Source organism: Heteronotia binoei, chromosome 9, assembly GCF_032191835.1.
Source record: "Heteronotia binoei isolate CCM8104 ecotype False Entrance Well chromosome 9, APGP_CSIRO_Hbin_v1, whole genome shotgun sequence".
Lineage (NCBI taxonomy): Eukaryota > Metazoa > Chordata > Lepidosauria > Squamata > Gekkonidae > Heteronotia > Heteronotia binoei.
In genome coordinates this window covers 115,279,134-115,295,959 of record NC_083231.1, presented here as the reverse complement: position 1 = coordinate 115,295,959, position 16,826 = coordinate 115,279,134, and the positions used below count along the sequence as shown (strand labels likewise).

General features: G+C 46.8%; 1 protein-coding gene across 2 annotated transcripts in view; it reads left to right on the top strand.

Moving 5' to 3' along the window:
• Positions 1-16,826, top strand: part of CTNNA2 (catenin alpha 2) — a 1,018,631-nt gene that overhangs the window by 295,575 nt on the left and 706,230 nt on the right. For both annotated transcript variants that reach the window (XM_060247184.1, XM_060247186.1), the window contains exons 5-6: positions 7,495-7,614; positions 15,278-15,544. In XM_060247184.1, the coding sequence (XP_060103167.1) occupies positions 7,495-7,614; positions 15,278-15,544 (387 nt within the window). The remainder of the gene's footprint in view (positions 1-7,494; positions 7,615-15,277; positions 15,545-16,826) is intronic.

Below are 16,826 nucleotides of genomic sequence, written 5' to 3'. Positions count from 1 at the left end.
GGAGATTGTGAGCCATTCTGAGACTCTTCAGAGTGGTGGGCAGGATATAAATCCAATATCTTCATCTCCCTCATAGGGTGTCTGTTGTGGGGGAGGAAGGTGAAGGAGATTGTGAGCTGCTCTGAGACTCTTCGGAGTGGAGGGCGGGATATAAATCCAATATCTTCATATACCTCACAGGGTGTCTGTTGTGGTGGGGGGGGGAGGTAAAGAGATTGTGAGCCGCTCTGAGACTCTTCGGAGTGGAGGGCGGGATATAAATCCAATATCATCTTCAGCTTAGGCTAGCAAGAGATGCTAAAAACAAAAAAAAGGGGGGGGTTATGTTTAAAGTAAGAAAAAGAGCAAGGACATGGTAAACCCCTTGCAGGGGCAGGAAAATCAAATTGTAACAGGCAATGAAGAGAGGGCAGAACTGCTCAGTTCCTGCCTTTCCTCAGTCTTCTCTTGTGAGGAAATGGTGCTCATCATGGCAAAAAACAGAACGCATGATGAGGGAAGGGAGTCACAGCCTAGGATCAGCACAGGGGTAGTGCATAGAAACCAAGGCCGATTTCCCACTAACCTTATGCCTCCCTCACCCTCTTTTTCTCTGCAGGGCTTCCGTCGGATTTCACACTATCTACCCCGGCGCTGCAACTCGCTCTGCCTCTTTTGCGCAGCAAGCAAGATCCTCTAAAAACCAGTTTCTGTTTGCCGGGCGAAAAAGGCGAAGCTAGTTGCAGCCCAGGAGCAGAGAGTGTGAAATCCGATGGAAGCCCCAGCTGAGAAGAGGAGCGTGAGAGCGGCATAAGGATAGTGGGGAATAGGTCCTAGGTTCTTTAAATGAAACTAACTCCCAGAGCCAGGAGGCAATATCAGGGGAGGGCCTCGGCCTCTATGCCCTATTGTGGTCCCTCCAGAGGAACTGGTTAGCTGCTGTGTGAGACCGCACGCTGATCTAGATAGACCACTGGTGTGATCCAGCAGGGCTCTTGTTCTTATGTCTATGTAGAAAAGTCCTCTTAAATCGGTTTTGCATAGTTTGGAAAATGCCGGGACAGTGGGAGCCCTCCTGACAGCCTCTCTTTGCACCTCTGACTGAAGAAGCCAAGGTGATTCCTCCAACGTCTGCTCAAATTCATTCTGGTTACATCAGTAATGCTGTCCAGCCATCTCAACTTTTGCCGTCCCCTTCTTCTTTTGCCTTCTGTCTTTCCCAGCATCAGGGTCTTCTCCAGTGAGTGCTCCCTTCGCATTTGGTGGCCAAAGTATTTGAGCTTCAGCTTTAGCATCTGACCTTCCAGGGAACAGTCAGGGTTGATTTCCCCGAGGACTGACTGATTTGATCTTCTTGCAGTCCAAGGGACTCTCAAGATCCTTCTCTAGTACTACAAATTGAAAGCATCTATTCTTCTGCGCTCGGCCTTCCTTAAGGTCCAGCTCTCATAGCTATACATTACTACTGGGAATACCATCGCTTTGACTGTATGGACTTTTGTTGGCAGGGTGATGTCTCTCCTTTTTATTATATTGCCCAGGTTCGCCATAGCTGTCCTCCCAAGGAGCAAACGTCTTTTAATTTCATGGCTACAATCATCATCTGCAGTGATCTTGGATCCCAGAAATGTGAAGTCTGTCGCTATTTCCATGTCTTCCCCTTCTATTTCCCAAGGAGTGATGGAGCTGGATGCCATGATCTTAGGGTTTTTTTTTTTTTAATTTTGAGTTTCAAGCCTACTTTTGTGCTCCCCTTGACTGTGCGACTGAACAAGAACATCAAAAAAAAGCATGGCTTCTGCAAAGGGCAGGGGGGTGGCTTTTGGTGTCAGAACGCTCTGCAGCTTTGCGTAGAAACTTGACAGGAGAATATCTGCATTGCAGCCATGTTGAGTTTCATCAGCCACAGGTCTCATACTTTTTTTTTTTTTCTCAGCAGTGATTGGTGGCTCATACAGGGTTTCAGATTAGTCCCAACATCTTATATCCATTTTGGGTGGAGATATATATTTTAAAGCAAACAAATGCAATCTAACCCAGGGCTTTCAAATACGTTTGAAAGCCCTGGGTTAGATTTCGGTAGTTCTTTTTCAGTTCCTTAAAAAGTGAGTTTTGCTGGTTTGATTGAAATGTTTTGCAAAATGGAATTGCTTCTTCTTTGGTGGGAAGGTGTTTTTTTTTTGGGGGGGGGGGTTTAGATGCATTCAAAATTAGAACATCGAAATACTTTTTATTCTTGTGCTTTTTCATGTGAATAACTGAAAAACAGTAATTTGTCATGACAGTTTATTTTTATTATTGCCATCTTTGCAATGCTGACTTGATAGCAAACATCAGAATTGCCTCTTTCAGACAGTGAATCAGAATAGCTGTGATGGGGTGATTTTCTGTCTAGGGCTGTGCTTCTCTGTGTCTAAAAACTACTAGTTTTTGGAACAGAGTGTGTAAAAGCCGATAGAACAAAAAATGAAGGTTCGCAATCACTCAGACGTCACTGCTGTTCTTCACGGTGTGCCTGCAGTGTTGTTCTGTAGTTGAATCTGTGCACCTCTGGGTTGGGAAATACTTGGGGATTTTGGGAGTGGAACATGAAAAGTGTGGGGTTTGGGGAGGGGAGGGACTTCAATGGAGCATAATGCCATAGAGCAGTGTTTCCCATTTGCAGGGTCTCGACCCGGTACCGGGCCACGGAAGCCTGAATACCGGGTCACAAGGGGTGGCCCGACAGCCCCTCCGCTCTCTATTTATCTTTGGTGCTGCATGCTGCATCGCACTCCAGCCCCTGCCCCCCATGCCACCGCCTGTAGCACTCAGAGAGCGCTACAGACACTGTGCGCTGGCCAGAAGCCCTCCCCTGTCCCTCTTTGATGTTCGGAAACATCAGAGAGGGCGGAGAAAGCTCCTGGCCGGTGCACAGTCTCTGTATGGCTCCCTGAGCATCCTCCGCCTGGACCACGGGGAAAGAAGCGGACCATGGGGGGGGGGAGTTTGGGAAACCCTGCCATAGAATTCTCTTTCCAAAGCAGCCATTTTATCTAGGGGAACTGGTCTCTGAAGTCTGGAGATGGGTTGTCATCCCAGGGCATCTCCAGCCATCACCTGAAGGTTGTAACAAAAGGAAGAAACTGTATAAAAGTAACAACTGTTGATAAATCTGCCTCCGTTCCTGAGGACTGGAAGGCATCAAATGTTATCCCCATCATTAAAAAGGGTTCCAGAGGAGATCCGGGAAATTACAGGCCAGTCAGTCTGACTTCAATACAGGGAAAGTTGGTAGAAAGCATTATCAAGGGCAGAATGAGTAGGCACATTGATGAACACAGGTTATTGAGGAAGACTCAGCATGGGTTCTGTAAGGGAAGATCTTGCCTCACTAACCTGTTACATTTCTTTGAGGGGGTGAACAAACATGTGGACAAAGGAGACCCAATAGATGTTATTTACCTTGACTTCCAGAAAGCTTTTGATAAAGTTCCTCATCAAAGGCTCCTTAGAAAGCTTGAGAGTCATGGAGTAAAAGGACAGGTCCTCTTGTGGATCAAAAACTGGCTAATTAATAGGAAGCAGAGAGTGGGTATAAATGGGCAGTCTTCGCAGTGGAGGACAGTAAGCAGTGGGGTGCCGCAGGGCTCAGTACTGGGTCCCATGCTCTTTAATTTGTTCATAAGTGATTTGGAGTTGGAAGTGAGCAGTGAAGTGGCCAGATTTGCAGATGACACTAAATTGTTCAGGGTGGTGAGAACCAGAGAGGATTCCTTCCTATAAGCTCCAAAGGGATCTGTTGAGGCTGGGTGAGTGGGCGTCAATGTGGCAGATGAGGTTCATTGTGGCCAAGTGCAAAGTAATGCACATTGGGGCCAAGAATCCCAGCTATAAATACAAGTTGATGGGGTGTGAACTGGCAGAGACTGACCAAGAGAGAGATCTTGGGGTCGTGGTAGATAACTCACTGAAAATGTCAAGACAGTGTGCGATTGCAATAAAAAAGGCCAACGCCTAGCTGGGAATTATTAGGAAGGGAATTGAAAGCAAACCAGCCAGTATCATAATGCCCCTGCATAAATCGATGGTGTGGTCTCATTTGGAATACTGTGTGCAATTCTGGTCACTGCACCTCAAAAAGGATATTATAGCACTGGAAAAAGTGCAGAAAAGGGCAACTAGAATGATTAAAGGTTTGGAACACTTTCCCTATGAAGAAAGGTTAAAACGCTTGGGGCTCTTTAGCTTGGAGAAACGTCGACTGAGGGGTGACATGATAGAGGTTTACAAGATTATGCATGGGATGGAGAAAGTAGAGAAAGAAGTCCTTTTCTCCCTTTCTCACAATACAAGAACTCGTGGGCATTCGATGAAATTGCTGAGCAGTCAGGTTAAAACGGATAAAAGGAAGTCCTTCTTCACCCAAAGGGTGATTCACATGTGGAATTCACTGCCACAGGAGGTGGTGGCTGCTACAAGCATAGCCACCTTCAAGAGGGGGTTAGATAAAAATATGGAGCAGTGGCTATTAGCCACAGTGTGTATATATATGTGTGTATAAATATAATTTTTTTGGCCGTTGTGTGACACCGAGTGTTGGATCGGCCTGATCCAACATGGCTTCTCTTATGTTCTTACAAAATCTTGGCTTGCTACTCTATATTTTGAAACAAACAATTTATTATCAATATTATTGACAGAAGAACACGACACACTAGGTGCCAGATTTTAACCACTTTGGCAAAATTACAATAGAGGGTTGATGTTACAGCAGCAGCAATGGTAATTGTTCATTTTGTTCACCTTCTTCAGGCTGCAGTACACTAGGGAAAGCCTTGAGTTCAGTAATGGAATACCAAGTAAGCTTAGCACAGAGACATTTTGACTCTGAGAAAGGGTAACCCCTAATGGAAGACTGGATCCCTGAGGAAGAAGAAGAAGAAGAAGAAGAAGAAGAAGAAGAAGAAGAAGAAGAAGAAGAAGAAGAAGAAGAAGAAGAAGAAGAAGAAGAAGATGATATTGGATTTATATCCCGCCCTTCACTCCAAAGAGTCTCAGAGCGGCTCACAATCTCCTTTACCTTCCTCCCCCACAACAGACACCCTGTGTGGTGGGTGGGGCTGGAGAGGGTTCTCACAGCAGCTGCCCTTTCAAGAACAACCTGTGCCAGAGCTATGGCTGACCCAAGGCCATTCCAGCAGGTGCAAGTGGAGGAGTGGGGAATCAAACCCGGTTCTCCCAGATAAGAGTCCACACACTTAACCACTACACCGAACTGGCTCTCCCTATACAACAATTATAAAAGCTGGAGAGTGTTTAAATATAAATTTCAAGGAAATACCGGGTATACTGTAACATCAGCCCTCTATTATAATTCTGCCAATGTTGTTAAAATCTGGCGTCTAGTGTGTAGTATTTTTGGTCCATAATATTGACAATAAATTGTTTCAAAATATAGAGTAACAAGCCAAGGCTTGTATCGACAGTTGTTACTTTTATACAGTATTTTTTCCTTTTGTTACAGTATCACTTTTCTGTATAGCCATCTCTTTCTGTATCACCTGAAGGTTGGCAATCCTATTTCATGCAACAGTGTGGAAGAGTGCAAGGAGCTGGTTCTTTGCCTTTCACACAACTCACAGTATCAACCTCATATGTTTTGGGGTGCAAGCAGGTGTATCCTAATACTGGGATCAAAACCGCCCTGCACCTGTTTGTTATCCTGGTCTTTTAAAGCCAAAATTAGCTTCCAAGAATCCAAAATCTATGCAGAGATGGTTAAACCATAAGACAAGTGTCCTTTGGGAAGGACATTCTTAGCTTAAGAGGATCTAGATTCAGTGGAAGTTTGCCTGATGACTTCCTTGGGGAGGGAGAGTGGCTCAATGATAGAGCATCTGCTTGGTAAGCAGAAGGTCCCAGGTTCAATCCCCAGTATCTCCAACTAAAAAGGGTCCAGGCAAGTAGGTGTGAAAAACCTCAGCTGGAGACCCTGGAGAGCCACTGCCAGTCTGAGTAGACAAGACTGACTTTTGATGGGCCCAGGGTCTGATTCAGTAGAAGGCAGCTTCATATGTTCCTTCCTTCCTATGAGCTCACTTTGATGGCAGTTAGCAATAAGAGGGGAGGCTCTCAGTAGTAACAGGATGTGGGCACATTGGCCTGGCTGCTCCCTGCTCTTTCTCTGTGGTTGCGCTAATGGTAATTGGAAGTGGCACACAAAAGGTTTTTCCCTCTGTGGAATTAAATCTAAGTAGGATGGAAGGTGGTACTTACAGGGCTGGCCCTAGACTGTCTAATGATTAAAAAGGCCAACGCCATACTGGGAATTATTAGGAAGGGAATAGAAAACAAATCAGCCAATATCATAATGCCCCTATATAAGTGGATGGCACGGCCTCATTTGGAATACTGTGAACAATTCTGGTCACAGCACCTCAAAAAAGATATAGTATTGGGAAAAGTGCAGAAAAGGACCACTAGAATGATTCAAGGGTTGGAACACTTTCCCTAAGAAGAAAGGTTAAAACGCTTGAGGCTCTTCAGCTTGGAGAAACGTCGACTGAGGGATAACATGATAGAGGTTTACAAGATTATGCATGGGATAGAGAAGGTAGAGAAAGAAGTACTTTGCTCCCTTTCTCACAATATAAGAACTTCTGGACTTTCAATGAAATTGCTGAGCAGTCGGGTTAGAACAGATAAAAGGAAGATAAAAGTACAGATAAAAGGAAGTTCCATCACCCAAAGGGTGATTAACACATGGAATTCACTGCCACAGGAGGTGGCAGTGGCTGCAAGCATAGGCAGCTTCAAGAGGGGATTGGATAAACATATGGAGCAGAGGGCCAGTCCAATACTCTGTGTCACAAAAGAACATCAGAGAAGCCATGTTGGATCAGGCCAATGGCCCATCCAGTCCAACACTCTGTGTCACGTAAGAACATAAGAGAAGCCATGTTGGATCAGGTCAGTGGCCCATCCAGTCCAACACTCCGTGTCACACAGTGGCCAAAAATATATATGTATACACACACACACACACTGTGGCTAATAGCCACTGATGGACCTCTGCACCATATTTTTATCTAACCCCCTCTTGAAGCTGGCTATGCTTGTAGCCGCCGCCACCTCCTGTGGCAGTGAATTCCACATGTTAATCACCCTTTGGGTGAAGAAGAACTTCCTTTTATGTGTTCTAACCCGACTGCTCAGCAATTTCTTTGAATGCCCACGAGTTCTTGTATTGTGAGAAAGGGAGAAAAGGACTTCTTTCTTTCACTCTCTTTATGCCACTCTCACGTTCCTCTTCTCAGCGGGGCTTCCTTCCGATTTCGCACTATCTGTCCCGGGGCTGCAGCTAGCGTAGGCGTTTTCGTGCAGCAAGCAGAAACAGGGTCCTGGGCTCCCTCCTAATTTGGTTGTTTCACTATAACTCAAGAACAAAATATGTCACTCTTTGGGTGACTTGGCTACCTTAATTTACCCACGTTCTTTCTCTTCTCTCTCCACCCCTGCCATTTTGCATTATAGGTAGAAGAAGCACTAGAAGCTGTGAAGAATGCCACAAACGAGCAAGACCTTGCAAATCGCTTCAAGGAATTTGGGAAGGAGATGGTGAAGCTAAACTATGTCGCTGCAAGAAGACAACAGGTAAGCGGGCGGGGAAATAATAAAGAAGGCATTCTGTTTTAGAATAATATGGGGGGGGGGGAACTTCAAGTTCAGAGACTCTGCAGTAAGATTAGGGTCTCCAAGCCCCCAGTTAGTGCAGGTGATGCCCAGCTCTGAGCTTCTGTTACCAGGGTGAGGAGCAAGGCAGCTTACCAGCATTGTGAGCACAATAACGTCACTTCCAGGAAAAATCCTGGAAGCGACAGTGATAGTTCTGGGAATTTCCAGTGATTCTTAGTGCTACCACCCTCATTTCTGGGGTTTCCACAAAAACAATGTTTTTGCCCTTGCAACGCCACCCAGCAATGTCCCTGTACCAAACCCTTCCTGCTAGTATCCAGCCACAGTCTGGCAATACTAGGTAAGTTCCATAGATGTGGTTTTACCGTGGTTGGGTCTCGACAGGTCCTCTCCAAACCTTTCGCAACCTTTTTCATCTGGTAGCAAGGACTCCAAAAAAGAAGGGAATCCCCCTGAACTGCTTGCAATGCGTTGCTGTTCAAGGCATTGAACATATGTGAACATATGAACATATGAAGCTGCCTTATACTGACTCAGACCCTTGGTCCATCGAAGTCAGTATTGTCTACTCAGACTGGCAGCGGCTCTCCAGGGTCTCAAGCTGAGGTTTTCCACACCTACTTACCTGAACCCTTTTTAGTTGGAGATGCCGGGGATTGAACCTGGGACCTTCTGCTTGCCAAGCAGATGCTCTGCCACTGAGCCACCGTCCCTCCCCAATGCAGATCCATGGAGAAGATTGTGTGTGTGTTTATGTTGCACACCTCTTGCTCTTCTGTTTACACTTACGCAGCCATGGCATCAGCGTTCCCTTGATGACCATCTACCGCATATGGACCTAGCTGACCACTCCAGCTTTCATCTGAGGCCCTATTTTGGGTGCTGTGTCTAAATAGGGTACAACCTAAGAAAGGGCCTTCTCAGCAGTGGTGCCCAAACTGTGGAACTTCTCTGCCTTGGGGACCTTAAGTTGGGCGGATAGATGGCATACACATGGTTTGAATAAAAAAATAAGTACAGTAGCCCAAATGATTTTGGGATGATATCAAGTTATCACTGAGTTCAGACCCACACCCAAAGTACCACAAGCTGTGTTCGGTCATCTGTATAATCTTGCCAAGTGGTGAGAAAGATTTTGTCACACGTCAAGTGCAAGGTATGTCTTGGGATGTGTGATAATAGTGAAACCTTACAAAGGGACTTTGGTTATTTCATTTTTAATTCTGCCTTTCTTCGGCTATGCAACTTAAGGAGGGATGCCTAGGATTCCCGGGACACCTTCCATCCTGGTACTAACCAGAGTCACAGTGCCGCCCTAAGCGGGTCTTCTCATAATCTGGCTCAGCTTTATTCAATGATGTTTACTCCCTGAAAAGTGTTCTTAGAATTGCAATGTCAGACCTGCATAGCATCCACCTATCCTCATCCTGTCTGTTCTCCGGGGAACTCAGGGTGGTGAGTAACACACACACAGAGTGTTCCTGTCAAGCATGAGGGTTCAATGACGAGTCGAAGTTGAGACAAAGACTACGTTTATTGATAGACTGATACTTTGGCTCAAGCTGTTGCTTGAGAAGAATGAAACCAATACAGTGATACACAACTTTTAAGATACACTTCAAAGGGATTCCTACGGGGAGGGGAAGCAGTGGAGCGTTCAAACATAGAATATCAAAACTACATACATTCCCGGGGCATTATCAGGCATTTGGCCTTGCAATGCCCAGATGGCTCATCCTCCCGGAGGAGAATTGATGGGAAGGTGCTGATTGCTTTGTTCCTTCTATTTTTTTTTTAAATGTAAAAGGCAGGTTTTATTAAACATTTCATAAATCCATATACAATTAAATGTTCCATAGTTCCATAAATATTGTGTTGTAATACATACATGTAAAACATGTAATTACCACTGCGAGAATCCTTTATGCTAAATGTTGGAAAAACTCCCAGAAACTTCCTAGATGCTCCTTGGTGGAGGGGGGTGATATGGTGTTTGGTGGGGTCAGGTTTTTTTTTTTTCCCCTTCCCTTTTTATGTATTACAACACAATATTTATGGAGCTTTGTTCCTTCTAATTAACAGTCATAAAGCAAGAGAGGAGCCAGGAAAGAATAATAAACTAACAACATTTGGTTCTCTGGGATCTTATTCAGGTCTGCTTTTAGTCAGGCCCTAAAACCATCACTTATTGATCGGAATTAGCCATGCTTGACTGTTCCTCTGTCCTCCATTTTATCCTCACAGCAAATCTGTAAGGTTGTTGTTATGAATGTGAACTAAGGTTGTGTTGAATGAATGGTGTTCCTGCATGGCTTACTGGAGCCTTTTAGACTGAGCTTGAAGGCTCAGGAACAATGGGCAGTAGGATCCAAACCCCTGCTGCCTTGCTCCAATCACGGGCCCCCTGCTGGTCTGAATGATCCAATAGCATCCTAGCGTAGGAACCTTGAAATGTACCGTATATAGTTGGCCCCGTCGTCCCAGTTCTCCAGTCTTAGAGTTCAGCCATTGCCATGCCGTACTTAAAGAAAGAGCTTTGATCGCTGCAACCTCGTCTCCTCCGTGATTTGAACTCACTATATTATAGCTGGCTAGGTTGAGAAGAAATGGCACGGCCAATAAGAGAACGATGGACCAGAGGCTAGAGGCTTGTTCTTCTTAGACACTCCACTGAAGGTCTCTTAGGGGAGAGGGGAATCAGTAGCCGCGGATATAGTAATGCAGTTAAAAATATAAATACAAGCAAGAACATTTTTTTTGGTAAGGAATCAGCATTTTAAATACTTCTTTTTAAGAACCCTGTTTATTGAGGGCTTCCGTCTTTAATGGGTCATCACCTGCTTTGATCACAGTAGACGGCTTGCCTTTAAAAATAGGTCACGTGTAATTAGAAATGCTTTTTATTTTTTTTGGAAAGCTTGTGGGTAGAGGACATTATCCACTAGATGACTAAAAATAAAGATGTAGCCTGTTAACGAGGAACCAGAATCCCTTATGTGTGCAGGGACTTTGATCATCTAATGAAGGTTTTGGCTGGAGGTAGGGTCCTGTATGCCCCGGGGGCTTGGTTCCTTTTCTTCTTGCTGGCTTGCCTCCCACAAAATCAGGAGCAAAGGCCCAGGAAATTACTTGCTGGTCCCCTTCCAGACCCTTTTAGAGGAGATTCTGCAGTTTCCGCCAGCCTTCTTGCTGTTCCCCGTCTCTCGTGAGGCAGACAGAGCCCCTTGTGAGAGTTTGGGGGCAGGGGGTCGCTCACTCGTTGGTACTTCAGGGACCAGCCCTTCTGAGCCTCACCTAAGAATGCCAGCCTCCAGATGGGACCTGGGCATCAGTGTTCCCTCTAAGCTGAGTCGGGGGGAGCTAGCTCACGGTTTCTTAGCCTCTAGCTTACGCATTTTTGTCTTAGCGCAGGAAAAATGGCCCCAGAGCAAACTAACGTATGTAGTAGCTCGCAGCTGTATTGCCAGTAGCTCACAAAGTAGACGTTTAGCTCACAAGACTGCACAGCTTAAAGGCAGTATTGCTGGGCATCCCCTGGAATTCCAGCTCATCTCCAGACCACAGAGATCAATTGCCCTGGGGGAAATGGATGCTTTGGAAGGTGGACTCTATGGCAATGTATCCCATGGAGATCCCTGTTCTCCCCAGGCTCCACGATAAAACCTCCAGGAGTTTCCCAACTTGGAGCTGGCAATCCTAACCCCCAAATCTCCAGTCTACACTTCCAAATCTCCAGGAATTTCCCAATCCTAACTCAATACCCCATCACCCCCCCCCCCCACTGGTGACCAGAGGGAACCTGGCAACTCTAGCCCCACCCAAGGGTGCTCATCAACTGTAAGGCAGGCAAGAGTTCTTTAAAAGTTGAGGGAGCCGGGGATGTTTAGCCTGGAGAAGAGGCGGCTAAGAGGTGATAGGATCCCCACCTTCAAGTACTTGAAGGGCTGTCATATAGAGGAGGGTGTGGAATTGCTTTCTGTGGCCCCGGAAGGTAGGACCAGAACCAGTAAGTTGAAATTAAATCAGAAGAGTTTCCAGCTCAGCATTAGGAAGAACTTCCTGACCATTAAAGCGGTTCCTCAGTGGAACAGGCTTCCTCGGGAGGTGATGGGCTCTCCTTCCTTGGAGGTTTTTAAACAGAGGCTAGATGGCCATCTGACAGCAATGAAGATCCTGTGAATTTAGGGGGAGGTGTTTGTGAAGTCCTTGCATTGTACAAGGGGTTGGACTAGATGACCCTGGAGGTCCCTTCCAACTCTTATGATTCTTTGATTCCAAAGGGGCAGCAACCTTTCTCTTTCCCTGTGGCCACTCCCAGTTGAAGATATGGAGACGCCAACATTTCTTTAAAATAAAATAAACCTCTTTTTTCTGTGAAGGAAAATTCTCTTTCTGTGAAGGAAACAAAAAGAAATAAAGTTATAAAGCAGCACACATCTTCACAATGTACTAAACAGCTGGGGAATTTATCCAGCTGGCCCCGTTCCCAAGTTACTAGGCCTTATGGAAGAGTTCACCTCTCCAGCCTTAAGTTCATCACCCCTGCTAGAGATAAGAACCTTTCACTCCCTGCAGAAGCTGGTATAAATTAGCTGTTCTAGTTCTCCTGGAAGCCACTTGCGGGGTCCTAAGCAGAGAGCACACCCTTCTAAGCCAATTGACTTCAGTGGATTTAGAAGGATTAGGATTTCCCTGTAAACTATCCCCCTTTGAGTTTTTAAACACACGCACACCCCTCTCTCTGCGAAGACAAGAAACAGGCTTTTCCTGAGCACCTGCTATGACTGACAGTGAAAATAATGATGAAGTATTTTAGGAGCGGAACTCGTTACATTCATATCCAGGCAGGAGTTCCCCCGCCTTCCGCTTTTAAGATACAAAAGCCAGACTCTTACGAAGAGTGGTATGGCTGCCAGGAGATCCCAGTTCTGCGATAAAACGGAACTAACAAATGAGCATTTGTGCTTAAAAGCTACCATGGGTGATCCAGAGGGTGTCTTAACATTGGCTAACCCAAGGCTAAATAAATTGGTAGTACGTTAAAAAAAAAAAAAAAAACCCTTCTCATCTGGGTTTCAAACGTGTTTCTTCTCGCAGTTTAAGAGACTTGCGCAATGAAGTTGTCTGATTTCAGTTTGCGTTCTTCTCAGGGGCAGACTGGCATGGGGACATGGCCCCAGAACAGGCCCCACGGCCTACCCCGGCTACACCCCACAAAGAAGGGAGGGGAAAAAACAAGCCCCTTGCCTGCCCAGCCAGACACCTCTTTCCAGGGGCCTCCATTGGACTTGGATGGGCTGGGAGCATTTCTTGTGCAGCCTTGGGCTGATGGGTGGCCTGTGCTGGCCTTACATAGGTAGAGCTCCACCCACCTTGGGGAGGGGCAGGTGCTGGTCGCCCAGGTAGGTCCTTTTTGTTGTTGGGATGACCCAGCCTGGGGGGCGCTTGACCCTCTATGGAAACTCTTGGTGGTTGTAACGGCTAACCCACCCCTGAATTTTATTTCTTCACAACAAGTTGGTTCCTTCTCTGTCTCTCATATGAACATATGAAGCTGCCTTATACTGAATCAGACCCTCGGTCCATCAAAGTCAGTCTTGTCTTCTCAGACTGGCAGCGGCTCTCTAGGGTCTCAAGCTGAGGTTTTCCACGCCTCTTTGCCTGGACCCTTTTTTGGAGATGCCAGGGATTGAACCTGGGACCTTCTGCTTCCCAAGCAGATGCTCTACCACTGAGCCACCATCCCTCCCCTCCTCTCCAGCAAAGGGATCGTTGGTATTCTATTCATCACCATTTTGTCCTGGCTCCAGAAGATGGACAAGGAGGCCATGGCCCCCATGAACTTTGTCTATGATTGGGGCAGCCCCCCTTTTAGCTTTCACCTCTACTAGCCCCTCGCCACCTGTATGTCAATTGCAGTTCTCCCAGCCAGGTGGATTTTCTCCCCTTTTTTGTACTGTACAAGTGGGCACTCAATGAAATTAATCAGCAGTAAGCTTAGAACAGATAAAAGGAAGTCCTCCTTCACCCACGGAGTAATTAACATGTGGACTGTATGTGCTTTCCACTGGAGAAGTAAGACATCACACCACAAGTAACTTGATAAAGCTTATGGCAACTTGACAGGTGATGTGTTTCTTTTGGATTGACCTGTACTTGGGACTAAACAGAAGCTACTGTATTTAGGCCTCATTAAAAGAAGTCAAGACCAATGTTCCCTCTAAGCCAGGGGTGTCCAAACTGTGGCTCGGGAGCCACATGTGGCTCTTCCATACATCTTGTGTGGCTCTTGAAGCCCTCACTGCCCCATCAGCTGGCTTGGAGAAGAAGGCATTTGTCTCTTTCAATCACTGCTTCAAGCCAAGCCAGGTAGTGGCTTGGAGAATGCATTTAAAGTTGCTTTCCTTCCACCTTCCCTTCCTGCCTTGTGGCTCTCAAACATCCGACAAGCGTGCCCTGCGAGTCTCAGTCATCTGACATTTATTCTACGCGGCTCTTACGTTAAGTGAGTTTGGCCACCTCTGCTCTAGGCTGCGAAGGCTTGTGAGCTCCTGCATCAATCAGTTCGCTCTGGGGCCGTTTTTCCGAAGACAAAAATGTGTGAGCTGGAGGCTAAAGAACTGCGAGCTAGCTCACACTCACTCAGCTTAGAGGGAACGCTGGACAAGACTCACTGGAAAAGACAATCATGCTAGAAGAAAGTTAAAGGCGGCAGAAAATGGATTGACTCAAACGAGGAAGCCAGAGCCCCTCAGCTTGCAAGACCGCTGAGCAGGGCTGTTAATGAGATGATGGTTAATTAATTAATTCATTCATTCATTAATTCATACAGTCACCAAAAGTCTAAGTGACTTTAGGAAAGGAAAGGTCCCCTGTGCAAGCACCAGTCATTTCCAATTCTGGGGTGATGTTGCTTTCACAACGTTTTCTCGGCAGACTTTTGACGGGGTGGTTTGCCATTGCCTTCCCCAGTCATCTACACTTTCCCCCCAGCAAGCTGGGGACTCTTTTACACTTTCCCCCCAGCAAGCTGGGTACTCATTTTACCGACCTCAGAAGAATGGAAGGCTGAGTCAACCTTGGGCCTTTACTAAGTGACTTTACTGGTATGTAAAACACGAGCTTTATCAATTTACTTGTGCTGTGATGCGTCCCTTTTCTTTTGGGGGGCATTTACACCACCCTGAGGAACTTGGGAGGAAAAGCAGGACACAGGTCATATATCTAGATCTTTATAGGGATCCTTCAAGTGTTTGGAGCAAAGATTATACAAATTCTGCGTGGATTATGTATAGTTCAAAAAAAACCCACATCAGCAACAACTTCCTGTCTGGTGTAGTGGCTTGGTGTAGTTGTTAAGTGCATGGACTCTAATCCGAGAGAACCAGATTTGATTCCTACTCCTCCACATGCGACTGCTGGAGCGACCTTGAATCAGTCCCAGTTCTCTCAGAGCTGTTCTCTCAAGGTCAGTTTCTGTCAGAGCTCTCTCAGCCTCACCTACCTCACAGGGTGCCTGTTGTGGAGAGGGGAAGGGGGAAAAGGAGATTATAAGCAACTCTGAGACTCTTTCAGGTAGAGAAGGGCGGGGTATAAATCCAATCTCTTCTTCTTCCTGCAGGAACTGAAGGATCCCCACTGTCGGGACGAGATGGCTGCTGCACGTGGTGCTCTGAAGAAGAACGCCACCATGCTGTACACTGCCTCCCAAGCTTTCCTCCGTCACCCTGACGTGGCGGCAACCAGAGCTAACAGGGATTACGTTTTCAAGCAAGTCCAGGAAGCGATTGCTGGCATCTCAAACGCTGCTCAAGCCACCTCTCCCACTGATGAAAATAAGGGGCACACTGGAATCGGGGAGCTTGCTGCTGCATTGAATGAATTTGATGTAAGTCCGTCCATCCATCCTTCCCTCACTCCCTCCCTCCTTCTTTCCCTTCTTCCCTCCTTCCTTCCCTCCTTCTCTCCTTCCTTCCCTTCCTCCCTCCCTCCTTCCCTCCCTCCCTTCTTCCTCCCTCCTTCCCTCCCTTCTTTCCTCCTTCCCTCCTTCCCTCCCTCCCTCCCTCCCTCCCTCCCTTCCTTCCTCCTCCCTCCCTCCCTCCTCCCTCCCTCCCTTCCTTCCTTCCTTCCTTCCTTCCTTCCTTCCTTCCTTCCTTCCTTCCTTCCTTCCTTCCTTCCTTCCTTCCTTCCTTCCTTCCCTCCCTCCCTCCCTCCTTCCTTTCCTCCTTCCCTTCTTCCCTCCTTCCTTCCCTTCTTCCCTCCCTCCTTCTCTCCTTCCTTTCCTCCTTCCTTCCTTCCTTCCTTTCCTTCCTTCCTTCCTTCCTCCCTTCCAAAACACAGACACCTTAAAAACTATCCTGTGTTTTGCAGGAGTTGCTGGTATTACCATTTTTATACACTGTCTTTTGAATGTAGACAGCTCTCCAATAAGAACCGACAACTAAAGACTGGCATTAAACCAACAGCTATTTACCTTGAGGTCCAACTAGATTGGGGCATATTGGGGCCAGTCTGTTGAAAACTAGCAGGTGTCATTGCAAGGTCCGTGTGCTCATCTCAGTGGTCCTCCAGACTTAGTCCAGAAGGCCTGTCAAGGAGAATGCTTCTCTTACCACCAGTCGGGAGAATGGGCCCTCCCATGAAGCTGCCTTATACTTAATCAGACCAGTGGTCCATCAAGGTCAGTATTGTCAACTCTCACCGATTTCCCACTAGCCTTACTTCGCTCTCCCTCTCCTCTTCTCAGTGGGGCTTCTGTCGGATTTCGCACAAGCTGCCCCGAGGCTGCAACTCGCTCCACGTCTTTCGCGCAGCAAACAAGATCCTCTAAAAAACAGTTTCTGTTTGCCGCGTGAAAAAAGGCGAAGTGAGTTGCAGCCCCGGGGCAGATGGTGTGAAATCCGACGGAAGCCCCGCGGAGAAGAGGAGTGTGAGAGCGGGATAAGGCTAGTGGGACATCGGTCTCAGACTGGCAGCGGCTCTTTGAGGTCTTTCCCATCACCTACTACCTGATCCTTTAACTGGAGATGCCGGGGACCAGGACATTTTTTTGAGCAGGAACACACAGGAATGCAGTTCTGACTGGCTTGGCACCAGGGGGCGTGGCCTAATATGCAAATGAGCTCCTGCTGGGCTTTTTCTAAAAAAAAAAGCCCTGCTAAGAACCGAAC